Consider the following 13,398-nt stretch of genomic DNA (forward strand, 5'->3'; position numbering starts at 1 on the left):
ACACAGCAAGGAGAGGACAGAGGCAAGACAGAAGCAAGGAGAAGACACAGAAGCGGAGAGAAGATACAGAAGCAGAGACAGAGAGAGGTCGGAAGAGACCAGAGGAGAGACTACAGAGACAGAGACAGATAGAGAGACAGACAGAAGAGAGCACAGCAGCACACACAGAAGCAGAGCACAAGGAGGAGCCATCCAGATCTGGTCCATACACAGTGGCTCAAGGCGCGTGCGAGAGAGAACTGCCCTGAGAGAACAACACAACACACATATCATCTCCCACTCCCGATCTCACATCTTTGTAATTTTTTACAGCCACATGCAAGGCAAACACCTCCCCTGCTGTACTATCTCTCAGCCCCAAGTTCAGGTATTTTAATAGCAGCCTTTCCTACTAAGGCAACAAGTTGATAGTCAAAATAGTTGCCATGACAATAAACTTACAGAAAAAGGCATATTGTCATCTTAATAAGTATGCACAAGTAATACCTTAATTGGTGAAAAAGATATAATTAAAAATAAATCCCTCTTTCTGCTGGTTAATTAATATTATATTTACAAATAACTGATCCAAAAAATTAAAACAATTAGGAACAAGCCATTTAGTAAATAGAAAACTAGTGACTTACCTAGAGATCGAATGCCTTTTTTGTCCAGAAAGCTGCTTAAAATACTTGTATTAAGGCCTAATAGAACCCCTAATTCTGGTGTTAGTTTCCAGAAGCCATCCTATGAGATTAAGAAAATACATTTAACCTACATTGTTGAAATTTTACACATATAAAAACTATACAGTGAATATTGTACATTTGTATTTCAGCTTATTAAGATATTTCTAACACTCTTAGCTTTCTCCCATTTTTGAGACATGACAATTCAGGACTTTCAAGTACTGTGAACACCAAGTATCTCATGACACTTTAAGAAGTCTGGAACAAGGCTTGTGTGTATGTATGTTAAAACATGGCATGTTCTGGGGCTGGAGTGATAGCACAGAGGGTAGGGCGTTTGCCTTGCACGCGGCCGACCTGGGTTCGAATCCCAGCATCCCATATAGTCCCCTGAGCACCGCCAGGAGTAATTCCTGAGTGCAGAGCCAGGAGTAACCCCTGTGAATCGCCAGGGGTGACCCAAAAAAGCAAAAAAAAAAAAATTAAAAAAAAAAACATGGCATGTTCTATTTCTCCCTTGCAACAAGGATCTGATCCAAGTTTTTTCCAAACTTTTAAGTAGTGTGATTTTTTTTGTGTGCAAAGAAATTTAAAGTGCCAAAAAGGACTCATAAGAACTTCCAAAAAGATCAACAAGCTGCAGAGATGCCTCCAGACCCTGGGTCATGCTAAGTCTTATCTGGAGTACCCCGGAGAGGGGTGAGGGAGCCCAACACCCACACGAACAAAGCCGTGGCAACCCAAAACCTCCATAACCCAATCACTACTGTGCTCATGTAGGACTTCACAGGCTTGGGAGGAGCCTCATCCAAGAATGAATATGCTGAAAAACTCAGATATACAGCTTTTGTGACTGAAATCTCCAGGGTCTCATGGAATCAGGGATGGGCAACCTCCCCCATCACCCTGTTCTCCTGGGAGCCTGGCAGTCATGCCCATGAACTGCCTCTGGTGCCATATAAACTCGTTAACCGGCCATGATCCAGAGAATCGTATATCTCAAAAGAGATTAACAAGCTGCAGAGATGCTTCCAGACCTCAAAGTCACCATCCAGTTAAAAACTTAACTTCAGCTGTATCACCCATTCAAAATTTTAGAATTCTTGGAGTGACATCTCATACTCTATATTACTGATATACCAGGAGTAGCACATCACATTGGATGGGATGTAAAGTAGAAAGCAACAAATCTCAATTAACATAAAGCTTAACATAACATAACAATAAGGCTTAACCTGTAACTACATGTTAGTAATCTCTTACATAAGGGTTTAACTGCTCCAGGGTGAGATACAACAATATTCACATTTCTAAGGAAATCTTTTTTGATCATTTTTAACAAATTATTCATGAAAATCAATACAAAATAAATCATTTAGGGCTTGCTATTGGGGCAGGCTTGATTGGGAAAATTGGAAATAATGGTGGTGGGAAGGTGTAATGGTGGTGGGATTGGTGTTGGAATATTGAATGTAATAAATGATCATGAACAATTTTATAAAAATAAAATAAAATTGAAATAAAAAATAAAGTGCCTTTTGTAGTATTTAAATATTAAAATCACACTTGCTAACCATAAAATTTTTACGTTGAATATACTTTAAAAACTGATTTCCTTATGCCTGCTGCCCTCACCTGTCCAAGCTAAGGCCAATTTTTGTCCTATACATAAGAACATGTATAAGCCTGAGGTCAGGTCAGCTCTGAAGAAAACAGGCAGGGTAAATACATAGAGCAAGCAGAGGAAGGAGAAATTACAGGCAGGGTACAGGTTCAAGATCTATAGCTAACATGAAAAATAATCACAGTCTATTCTATCTTTCCAGCAAATCCTTTCAGAGCAACTACACCTTCTTGGCCTGAGAGGACTCTGGCAGAATGCCAGCACAGCTCACCCACTGTCACAGCTCATGAACAGCTAGGCTGGGTTTATGCCGAGGGCCTGGCTTCAGGGTACACAGGGAGTGATCTTGGGTAGAATTCTTGCCACACTGTTTTCCTGCACATTTTTTCATGGGAGGGAAACTGAGCTCTGATAGTATTTTGTTTAGCCTGCCAAAATGCTGTATGAGGTAGAATCCTTATTCTCCCCATTATATGGATAAGGAAACTAAAGATTATTTGACTTGCCCAAATCACAAAGTGGTAGGACTATGACTTAACCTTAGTTCTATAGGGAATGGAGTTGCCTTTCCACTTCACTAAACTAGAGATGTGATAATCAAGTTTCAAGGCTAGTGCAGGAACTAAATTTATACGATGTATGTTGGCTTCATGACCAAAATAATGGGCTTTAGCACCTGTTTGTGTAACAGTTCTAAGTCCTATGGAAAATATTCTAGAACATGCTTAACACTGCATGTGTCTTACTTCACAATGGGAATGAGCTATACAAATTGCAGTATACCATGATGACCTCTCAGTGTCTGTGTTGCAAGCTATAGTGCCCAAAAGTAGAGAGAGAATATGGAGAATATTGTCTGCCATAGAGGCAGGGGGAGGGTGGGAAAGGGGAGGGTATACCCGGGATATTGGTGGTGGGGAATGTGCACTGGTGGAGGGATGGGTGTCTGATCATTGGGAGATTGTAACCCAAACATGAGAGCTTGTAACTATCTCACAGTGATTCAATAAAATTTCAAAAATTAAAAAAAAACAAATTTTAGTTGTACAACCCAGGAAATTTAAGGTTTTAGCCTATGATCTATGTAGGAATGCTAAATCTCAACATAAACATTCATTATGCTTTTCTGGTCCTAGCAGTTAGAAGTAGATAAACACCAGTCATCACCAAGAACAATATTTTGCTCAATTCACTTTTTGTTTTGTTTGAGGGACACACCTGGCTGTGGTTGGTGATGACTGGTGTTTTTCTACTTCTAAACTCAGTCAGAAAAGCACAGTACAGCAGGAAGGGTTCTTGCCTTGCATGTGGCTAACCTGGTTTAATTCCTGACATCCCATATGGTCCTCCAAGCACTGCCAGGAGTAACTCCTAAGAGCAGAGCTAGGGAATAATCCCTGAGCATTGCCGGGTATAGTCCCCAAACCAAACCAAATCAAACCAACAAACAAAAACCTAGGCCAGAAAACTAGGGCTTGGGGGAATGCGATGCAGGTACCCAAGTCCCAGCCTCTTGCATATAAAGCCTGTGCTCCAGCCCTTGAGCCATCTCCTCAGACACTGAGCAACTTTCCAAAGCAGACCATTCTCAGGGAAGGAAGCGTGCAGGCTTCCATTCTGGCAGACGTGCCATACCTCTTCATGGTAATCTCCTATTTGATGCTAAATTACATACACATCTAAGCAGAGAAATAAGAAATAAGACAAATACCTCAGTTTGGAGATTGAAGAGTTCAGTCCAAGGCAAGAAATTCTTCACTTTTTTGAAAGCGTGGGACATATCCTCCTGGTCTTTATCTGCCAGCAAGGGAGTAATAAAGCTACTTGGTTTCCAAGACCTTCTCTTCTTTCTGAAAAGATGTCTACTTTGTGCTCCATCATTTTCTGTTTCCATATGACTTTTCTTATTTGTGGCAGTTAGAAGATCATGTTGGAGAGAATCTGGCGCTGCCTTGCTATCTGTCTGCCCACTCATTTGCTGTGAATCTGAAGTAGGAGGGCCAGGAGGTTTTTTGGAAGAGGATATCCCAAAAGGAAAGAAAACTGGGCTATCCCCAAGGACATTGCTGAGAGAAGGAAGGAGGGCGCTAGCAGCGGGGACTTCAGGAGGAGCAGGCCTCATGGGCAGTGCTTTCTGCTTATGCATATGTTTGAGAGTGGTATTAACAGCAGAACCCATAGCAGATCCAAACAGGCCAGAAGAAGAATCCAGCCTGTGATGAAGGTCTGTGGAACTGCCAGTACCTAGGACATGGCTAGATGGGGCACCATCAGGAAGAACCGATGGTGGGGAAGTGCCATGAGGACCAGCCCCTGGGCCATCAGCGAAGGAAGGACCAGATGGCAAGTGTGGAGCAGTAGAAGCTGATTTGAGGGGACCATAATGAGAAGCTGGCCCTGCAGAGCCAGCAAGAGGAATGGGAGCTAGGGCACCATAAGGAGCACCAAATGCCTGAGCACCAGTAACAGAAGGTACTGGTGAGGGGCTATAAGGGGGCTGTTGGGGGATGGGGAGAGGATCTAGCTGTGGGGGGACAGGAGAGCTGAACAGTGGGAGAGCAGGGGGACAGACTTGTCTTAGGGGAACAGGAGAGCTGAAGAGTGGGGGGGCAGGGGGAGAATACAGCTGTTGGGGGGTGGGAGAGCTGAAGAGTGGGGGAGCAGGGGGACAGGGAGGAGGGTAACCTGTATGCTCTGGGAGGCCAGGAGGGCTGACAAGTGAGGGAGCGGAGGGAGCATTCAGCTGTGGGGGGGCGGGAGAGCTGAAGAGTGGAAGGGCAGGGGGAGAATCCAGCTGTTGGGGGGTGGGAGAGCTGAAGAGTGGGGGAGCAGGGGCACAGGCTCGCCTTAGAGGAGCGGGAGAGCTGAAGAGTCGGGGTACAGGGGGAGAATTCAGCTGTTGGAAGATGGGAGAGCTGAAGAGTGGGGGAGCAGGGGGACAGGCTTGCCTTAGGGGGGCGGGAGAGCTGAAGAGTGGGGCAGTAGGGGGAGGATGCAGCTGTGAGGGGGTGGGAGAGCTGAAGTGGTGGAAAGCAGCGGGCGGGCTGGGAGAATCGAGGTGGAGCTCCTGAGCAGCAGGTACAGGAGGACAGAAGGCAACACAAGCAGCGTCCATCAGCTGATTTGGGAAACAAAGTGAAGAAGGCATAGCCATGGCTTCCTTGGCTCTTCGTTTGAGTCCCAGGGCTTTAAGTGAATCCACCTGACTTAAATCCAAAGCCTTGTCCACACCTCCAAGTTCAGAATCTGGCAGCTGAGATCCTAACTTAATCAAGTTGGAATATTCAGGAACTTCCAACTTCGATGAAAGATATTTCCTTTTAGTCACACTTTGATATTGCAAGTCTTCATCCTGTTCAGGGGACATTGAATGAGGCTGCCCAGGAGGGGAAACAATAATGAGCAGGAAAACACAAATTAATCAACAATCAAGCTAACACAAGCTGCTTTCCCAGGTGCCAGATAACTGCCCAACCCAGAGCTCTGAAAAGAGTTAATTCAAGGCCAATTAGACCACATTTTATAGTCTGAGAACTGAATATAATCAGTGATAAATATATCAAATCTTCATTTCTTTTTATCCTTAAAGTCTTGGAATATTTCTTTAATTGATTTGGATTATGGGTTTGGGGCCACCAGCTGAGCTCAGGGCTTACTCCTGGCTCTGTGCTTAGGGATCATTCTTGGCAGGGAGCAGGGTACTGGATGTGGTGCCCTCTTTACTAGTTAGCATGTGGCAACTTCCTTTCTACTTAGAGGATCTTATATGATTAGGGAAGTGAGCCCAGCTAAACCATCTCCCTGGTCCTATTGTTTAATTTTGCCATTGTGTTATTTACTATCTCATATTAAATATGACCATGAACCAAAGTAAATGGTACCTAATGTACTGCAGATTCTTAACTAACATAGTTATTTAACAATGGACAAAACTGGAGGGAAAATGGGGACATTATTGGTGCGAAATGTACACTGGTGGAGGAATGGGTGCTGGAATATTATATGACTGAAAATCAACCATGAACAGCTTTCTGTGTATCTCATGATAAATTAATAATAATAATAATAATAGATTACCTTCTTATGATATGAAAACAAATAAAATAAAAATGGGGCAAAGGTAATGAATGCTTTGCATATTACATTTCCCCAGAATTCCTGTAATCAGCAACTTTTCCCCTTCATCTCTTTTATCTTTGGGTCACACCCGGCGATGCACAGGGGTTACTCCTGGCTTTGTACTCAGGAATTACTCCTGGTGGTGCTCAGAGGACCATATGGGATGCTGGGATTTGAACCCGGGTTGGCTGCATGCAAGGCAAACACCCTACCCGCTGTGCTATCGCTCCAGTCCCATCCCCTTCATCTCTTAATTCCTAAATTTCAGCAATTTTACTTTTCTAATCTGGATACCTGAGAGGCTTATAATTAGCACTGTGTTTTTCTTTTGTTGATGACTATGCTTTCCAATTTCTGTTTAAGTCACATTTACAACTTTCTATTATGTTTTTGGTCATGAAGACAACACTATCAAGTGCAATAAGGTATAAGAGGTAATGCTGGTGAATTAAGATAATATTAGATCAAAATGCTGTCATTACTTTCATGGTGATGTCATGTCACTTAGAGAAATGGCTTCATTGCCTTTGGGACAGTTTGCTTGTCTAGGAAGGAAGTAAAAGCACAGTTGCTCTATTCTCATACTTGGCAGATGTATGCGGTGATTATATGTGGTAACTTTCCCATAATATAATAACAGTTTTATAAATGTACAAATATTTTCCATTATCAGAAAGACAACAGCTTTAGCATATATAAGGAATAAGCTGCTATTTTAGCAGAGTTCCCCTTGAATCTGAAAGTATGAAAGAAAAATTATCAATGTACCTGTTTAGCAATGACTCCCTCTATCACTCTGGCCTCTGATTGCTCCTCCTGGCACAGCATATCAAGATCTTCAACTTCCCTTGACCGGTAACTTGAGCTGTCACCGTTCAGATCCGGAAGGAGAAAATCTTCATAATCTAGAAGGTCCTCAGGAACAAGGTCCCCAATATGTAGCATATTGGACTCTGGCTGCTCTTGCTGCCAGCTCATATATGGCAGACAGTCAACATCTTCTTCAGCAATGAGGGTCATAATATTTGGAATGTTAGGTGAAGATGATTCATCACTACCCTATATTGAATCACAAAAACAGACATCAGAACTATGAATGATGACTACATATTGTAAAGCTTTGTGAGCATTTGGTTTGGAGTGTGTCAAGAGTGTCCTGCGTCACAAATCCCGGAAGACACCACAGTGCTGGAGATCTCTCCAGGTCCCATACCAAGCCAATTTCACTGGGGCACCCCAGATGGAGCAGGTGCAGTCTCCCCAACTACTCCAGATGAAATCCAGATGATCAAGAGCTTCCATATGTAAGGACCAGGTATGCGGATTCCAGGACTAAATCTCTAGGCTGCATGGCAGCAGAGGACCCAGGCTGTCCCTCCCTGGGTCCTTGCTCACCCAGTAGACTGGCTGTCATGTTCATAATTTGCCTCCGGGTGCCATCTTAGCGTACCAAGAGCCCAGGCCCAGAGGTGCCCAGTTGAATCCCAAAATGGATTAATGCCATACAGAGATGTCTCTGGAACCCAACTAATTTATAATGTAGAAATTTACATTTACAATTGTGGCTGTGCAAGCTGTCATGATATTCAAAATGAGCAATGAGGAATAAATTATCTAGAGTCTGCCCCTGGCAGGTAGGTTTGAATGCTGGTGGGAAATTTCAAGCAAAACATGATGCCCCAAATTAGAGAGTATTGGAGAAATTGTCTGCCATAGAGGCAGGGTGAGGACTGGGATGTGGGTGGTGGAAAATGTGCACTGTTGGAGAGATGGGTGTTCCATCATTGTATAGCTGAATCTTAAACATGAAAGCTTTGTAACTCTACCTCACAGTGATACAATTTAAAAAAATAAAAGTAATGTGGAGTTCATGCCCAATTCAATCAGCTTAATCAATGACCGACAGTACTAATAGCAGTACTCCTACATTTAAAAAAAAAAGAGAGAGAGAGAGTGTCCTGCATCCTGGGCCACAAGTCAGAAGAAATTAGGGAAAAGATGAGCACACTCCACAGAGGAGCACTGCAGAATGGGGCACAACCTGGGTAGGGCTCTGCCGACTGCTCCTGACTCTGCTCTCACACTTACAATGGAGGACAGGACTCTTCAAAGGGAGATCCAGCTCTGTTGTATTATTTTTGGGTCTTGGGTGAATACAATGAGAAAGGCCAAAAATGTAATAAAATTATACCTTAATCTTAAAATGTGCAAGTAGCTAATTAATCACAATGACATAAAAACTATGGTACGTGAATCACTGAGCCTGCTTGAGTCATGCCCTCTGATAAGTAAACACATATGAGGCAGGTGTAAATGAAGAACACCTACCCTCTTCTCAACCGCCACAAAGCTTGTGAACTGTGTTATGAGAGTGTTTTCTTTACTGAGTTTAATAATCAGAGACTTTAAATTTTGCTTCTTCATCTAGGAGAAAATAAATAAAATTAGGTTCTGTTTTATAGGTACTTTACAAGAACATTAGAGCATGTAATTATTCATATTTGATCCTGTCTAAACACCCTGACCAGTGACCTCACAGTCCTGGCAAACTAGGATCCAGTGATAAGCTGTCACAAAGAAAAGGGCTCATGCACTGCCTTCGTACCAGCTTTCTCTTTCTCTTTCTCCCTCCTTCCCTCCCTCCGTCCCTCCCTCCCTCCGTCCCTCCCTCCCTCCCATCCTCCCTCCCTCGCTCTCCCTCTTTCTCTCTCTCTCCTCCCTTTCTCTCCCCCCCCTCTCTCCCTCTCTCTCTCTCTCCCCACCTGGCAGTGCTCAGGGCTTATGCCTGACTCTGCACTCAGAGATCCCCTCTGGGCTTGTCCATCTATTATGATGGGAGTCCTAACACCTGCAACGTCTCTTCTCCGAGTCCATGTGTCTAACAGCAAAGCTGCTCAGGGCTCTCTTTGATAACACCAAATTCTCAGGAATCCCCTGACACCTGTTCTTTTGCTGATTCATTCAACAAACATATATTGGAATACCCTCTGCCCCAGGTATGGAAAAACACAGAATAGATGTCCCCCCACTGCTGAGTCTCCAGTACACTCTCCTCCTATAGTATATTTCCTGAATGAATCCACTGGAAAAGAATTAACCACAATGCACAATGGTGTCTACTATGGCAAGAGAGAACCTGGTGGCTGGTCTCATCCTGGTGGAGAATGCCATCTTCATAATCTCGGATCAGAGCCCGTGCCGTCAGTTTGTGGATCATCTGTGTTTCAGCAAGAAAGGAAAGACATTCAAATGACTTCTCATCAGTCTTACACAGAAAAGCATTTTCTAAAGTTAAGCGCAAATTACACAGGAGAAACATGCATTTAGGTTTACATTTGAACAGATGCATAATTATGTGACCACCACCAAACAAAGACAGATCCCCTGTGGAAGTGTCCTCCCGTGCTATGCAGCACCTCCAACCCTGAGCCAGCAGGCAGCTGCATGCTCTTCCTACAGTCTTGTCTTTTCTATGAAAGGCCATTTTGTCCATTCATTTCAAACTTTTTTGGTGGGGGGGCCATATCCAGCAGTACTCAGGGCTTAATCCTGGCCCTGTGCTCAAAGATCATGCCTGCTGGGGGTGGAGGACCATATGGGGTGCCAGGGATCAAGCCTGGGTAGGCTGCATGCAAGGCAAGTGCCCCACCTACTGTCTTCTTTCTCTGGTTCATTTCAAACATTTGTACCTTTTTTGTGGGAAGAACTGGTTTTCAGAACTTAGGTTACCATGGTAGGGGATGTAAGACAGGATGTGGGGACACTGGGACAGTAGAGGAGGGAAGTGGACAGTCTGGTGGAGATTGTGAGGCTGGTGCACTGTATGCATGAAACCCTATCATGAACAGTCTCATAAATCATGGTGCCTAAAATTTAAAATTGAAAAAATGAAAACAAAATGGCCTCCAAGTTAAAAAAGATAATGGGGTTGCTAAGGGCGGGAAACAATAAGTCATGAAAGGAAGATCCCCTACTTGGCCATTTCTTTAAAAAATTATTTTGAAGGGGTTTTTGGGGTATACCCAGTATTGCTCAGGGCTTACCCCTGGCTCTGCACTCAGGGATCACACCTGGCAAGGCTCGGAGGACCATATGGGGTGCCAGGAATCGAATCTAGGTAAGCTGTGTGCAAGACACTTGCCCTACCTACTGTACTATCTCTCCAGCCTGGGCTGCTCTCTCTGCCTCCACATACCCATCCCAGCTGACTGCAGGATGCCAAAGCACTCACCACCAGTGCACAGCAGTGGCTGCAAATTAAAGGAAGCCAAGAGGACAGAAACCAGAGCCACAGGCCTTGAGACATGGGTCATTGAGCTCCAGTGACAGGCCAGAGAGTGCCAGTGACTCTCAGACCAGAATGAAACCAGCAGTGAACCTCAAAGATGACCAGTGAGAGACCAACATGGACTTTGGGGATTAAAGCAAATGGGATCCAGTGTGATGCTGGACACAGGACAGAAGGGATCCAAAACTCCCTTCTTGAGGCTGTTGACTGGGTAACTATCTTCACAGCATTTTCATACACCACTCAAGAGCCCGAGGGGGAGGAAGCCCACTTTTGCAGTGACAAAAATATCCTTGATCATCCCGTTAACAATCCTGCATGTCATAATGCGTACTGGACTGTCAATATAGCAAAGCAACCATGAGAAAGGAAGTTTGCACAGCTTTGCAGAGTTTTATCATGAAAACAGGAAAGTGTAAATTACCAAAAATGCACCCATAGTTTGAAGCTTTGAATCTTACCGTTCCCTTTGTTTTCTGCAGTTCAGTAGTTGATACCATAGTAGAAAATTCTTTCTCATGGATTAATGCACACAGACATGCCTGAAGTAGAGATGGGGGTGGAGAATCCATTAGATCATGAAGGGGTTCAGGCCAAACCCTATGATGCTTAGGACTTACTCTTGCCTCTATGCTCAGGGTTCACTCTGGAGAGGCTCTGGGGACTTTATGAGGTTCCAGAGATTCAACCCAGGCCAGTCCCATGCAAGGCCAACATCCTATCTACTGTATTATTGTTCCAGCCAGTTTAAGCACAATGCTTTCAGTGACCCTCGCTCATAAATGGAAATCAAACCTACTATATTCCCAGAAGGAGAAAATTTGTGACTATACTATGATGGGTATGGGCAAGAGAGAAGAAGATTGGGGAACACACCACGGGCCCCACAGCTCTGAGGCACCTACTTACCTGTGTGCAGTGGGGGATGAAGCCGTAGACCAGGAGCCGCTCATTGTGGAACAGGGACTGCACCTGGGCAGGAGCCTGCAGTGGCTCTGGGGCACCAGTGCTGAGCTGCTGCCATTTGATGGAGACAGAGTGACAACTTGGGGAGTGGAACCTGGTGATCTGGGCTTCTATCTGGAAAAGTGGAATCACTTTTCTTCCAATCCAGAAAACAGTCACTAAACATCTAAACTAAGCAAGTCCCCCTTCTAGCCTGTGGGACTTGAGTTTTTTTTTCCTTTTCTTTCTGCTACAGGATATTATTTTTCCCAAAAAAAGATGTTGTTGTTGTTGTTGTTGCTGTTGCTGTTTTGGGTCATTCTCTGCAGTGCTTGGAAGTACTTGGAACTGGAGATTGAACCTCGACCTTCTGCATGAGTTCAACCTACTGAGCCATCTCTTTGGTCCCCAAGAAATATCTCAATTGGAAAATTTAATAATAGCAGTAGCACATAATTTATTTGCGTTTTTGCTGGTTTGGGGTCACACCTGGTGGTTGTGCTCAGGGCTTAAACCTGGCTCTGTGCTCAAGGATCAATCCTGGCAGTGCTCAGGGGACCTTAATACATGGTGCTGGGGAGTGAACTGGGATCTGCAGTATGCAAAACAAGCACCTTAACTCCTATATTATTCCTCTGTCCTGTTAGCACATTTAAATGTACAAAATGCCCTAAAATTATTTCACTGATAGTTAACCTGCTAAATACTTTGGAAGGATGTAGACTCCGGTCATAAAAATTCTACAAAGGACTTGAACATACATCTCTCCAAAGAAGATATGCAGATGGTTAATGGCATATGAAAGAATTGTTCAATATTATTAATCATTCAGTAAATGTAAATCAAAGCCACAAATCAATTCTAAGTGTGAGTTTACTTTACAGGAATTAGAAGGAAACAATTCAAAAGTCTACTGACAAATGAATCAATAAACAAAATATGATATCTATTATGGGGGAATATTGCTCAGTCTTAAAAAAGGAAGACACTATTGATACATGCTACATAGCATGGATGGCCCCTGAAAATGTGTGAATCCAATATGATTGGACAAATACACTCAGTTTCACTCTGTGGGACCTAAAACAAGCTTCATAGTGGACAGATGGATGCCCCCACTATGGTAAACTGATCTGTATATTTTCAAAAAGTTTAATCTGATAAGATTCTACTTTGCCCAATAAAAATTAATCTTAGCAAGACAGAGATTATGATACTTTATTAAGAAAAGTCTATCTGTAACACTTTTATTTATTTATTTTTGGACCACACCTAGTGATGTTCAGGGATTCCTTCTGGCTCTGCAATCAGGGATCAATCCTGGGGGAGTTGGGGCACCCTGTGAGATGCCGAGGGTCGAACCCCAGTCAGCTGCATGCAAGACAAACACCTTACCTGCTGTCCTCTGACCCAATCCCTCTCCTCTACGCTTTTAAGGCAGAAAGCAGTGCTGAGCTAGCAAAGTCTCAGTGTGGTATGCCTGTGACGTGCCCAAAGCATTCCCTCTAGGGAGAGGATAAGCGGTGGGTATCTCACACTGATTTCTAATGGCCTTTGCCCAGATTAAAAGCACAGTAGTCAGCACACCTGGAGAAAGAGTAGAAATAAGATGTGTTGATTAACATACCTGTTTTTTCCAGCTATGTTTGGATTTTGAGTTAAAATATTCAAACACTCCGGCACCACACTGAGACAAAATCCTTAAGGTATGACGGTTTGCTGTAGAACTGATAATATTTCACAGATTTTAATTT

At 43.7% G+C, this 13,398-nt stretch overlaps 1 protein-coding gene across 2 annotated transcripts in view; it reads right to left on the bottom strand.

Annotated features, from left to right (window-relative positions):
- PARP4 (poly(ADP-ribose) polymerase family member 4) overlaps window positions 1-13,398 on the bottom strand; it is a 96,142-nt gene that overhangs the window by 11,136 nt on the left and 71,608 nt on the right. For both annotated transcript variants that reach the window (XM_055139998.1, XM_055139995.1), the window contains exons 25-32: window positions 13,272-13,371; window positions 11,609-11,779; window positions 11,161-11,241; window positions 9,548-9,628; window positions 8,740-8,835; window positions 7,180-7,470; window positions 4,004-5,668; window positions 627-726 (exon numbers count right to left, since the gene is read on the bottom strand). In XM_055139998.1, the coding sequence (XP_054995973.1) occupies window positions 627-726; window positions 4,004-5,668; window positions 7,180-7,470; window positions 8,740-8,835; window positions 9,548-9,628; window positions 11,161-11,241; window positions 11,609-11,779; window positions 13,272-13,371 (2,585 nt within the window). The remainder of the gene's footprint in view (window positions 1-626; window positions 727-4,003; window positions 5,669-7,179; window positions 7,471-8,739; window positions 8,836-9,547; window positions 9,629-11,160; window positions 11,242-11,608; window positions 11,780-13,271; window positions 13,372-13,398) is intronic.

The sequence above is a fragment of the Sorex araneus genome, chromosome 1 (genome assembly GCF_027595985.1).
Source record: "Sorex araneus isolate mSorAra2 chromosome 1, mSorAra2.pri, whole genome shotgun sequence".
Lineage (NCBI taxonomy): Eukaryota > Metazoa > Chordata > Mammalia > Eulipotyphla > Soricidae > Sorex > Sorex araneus.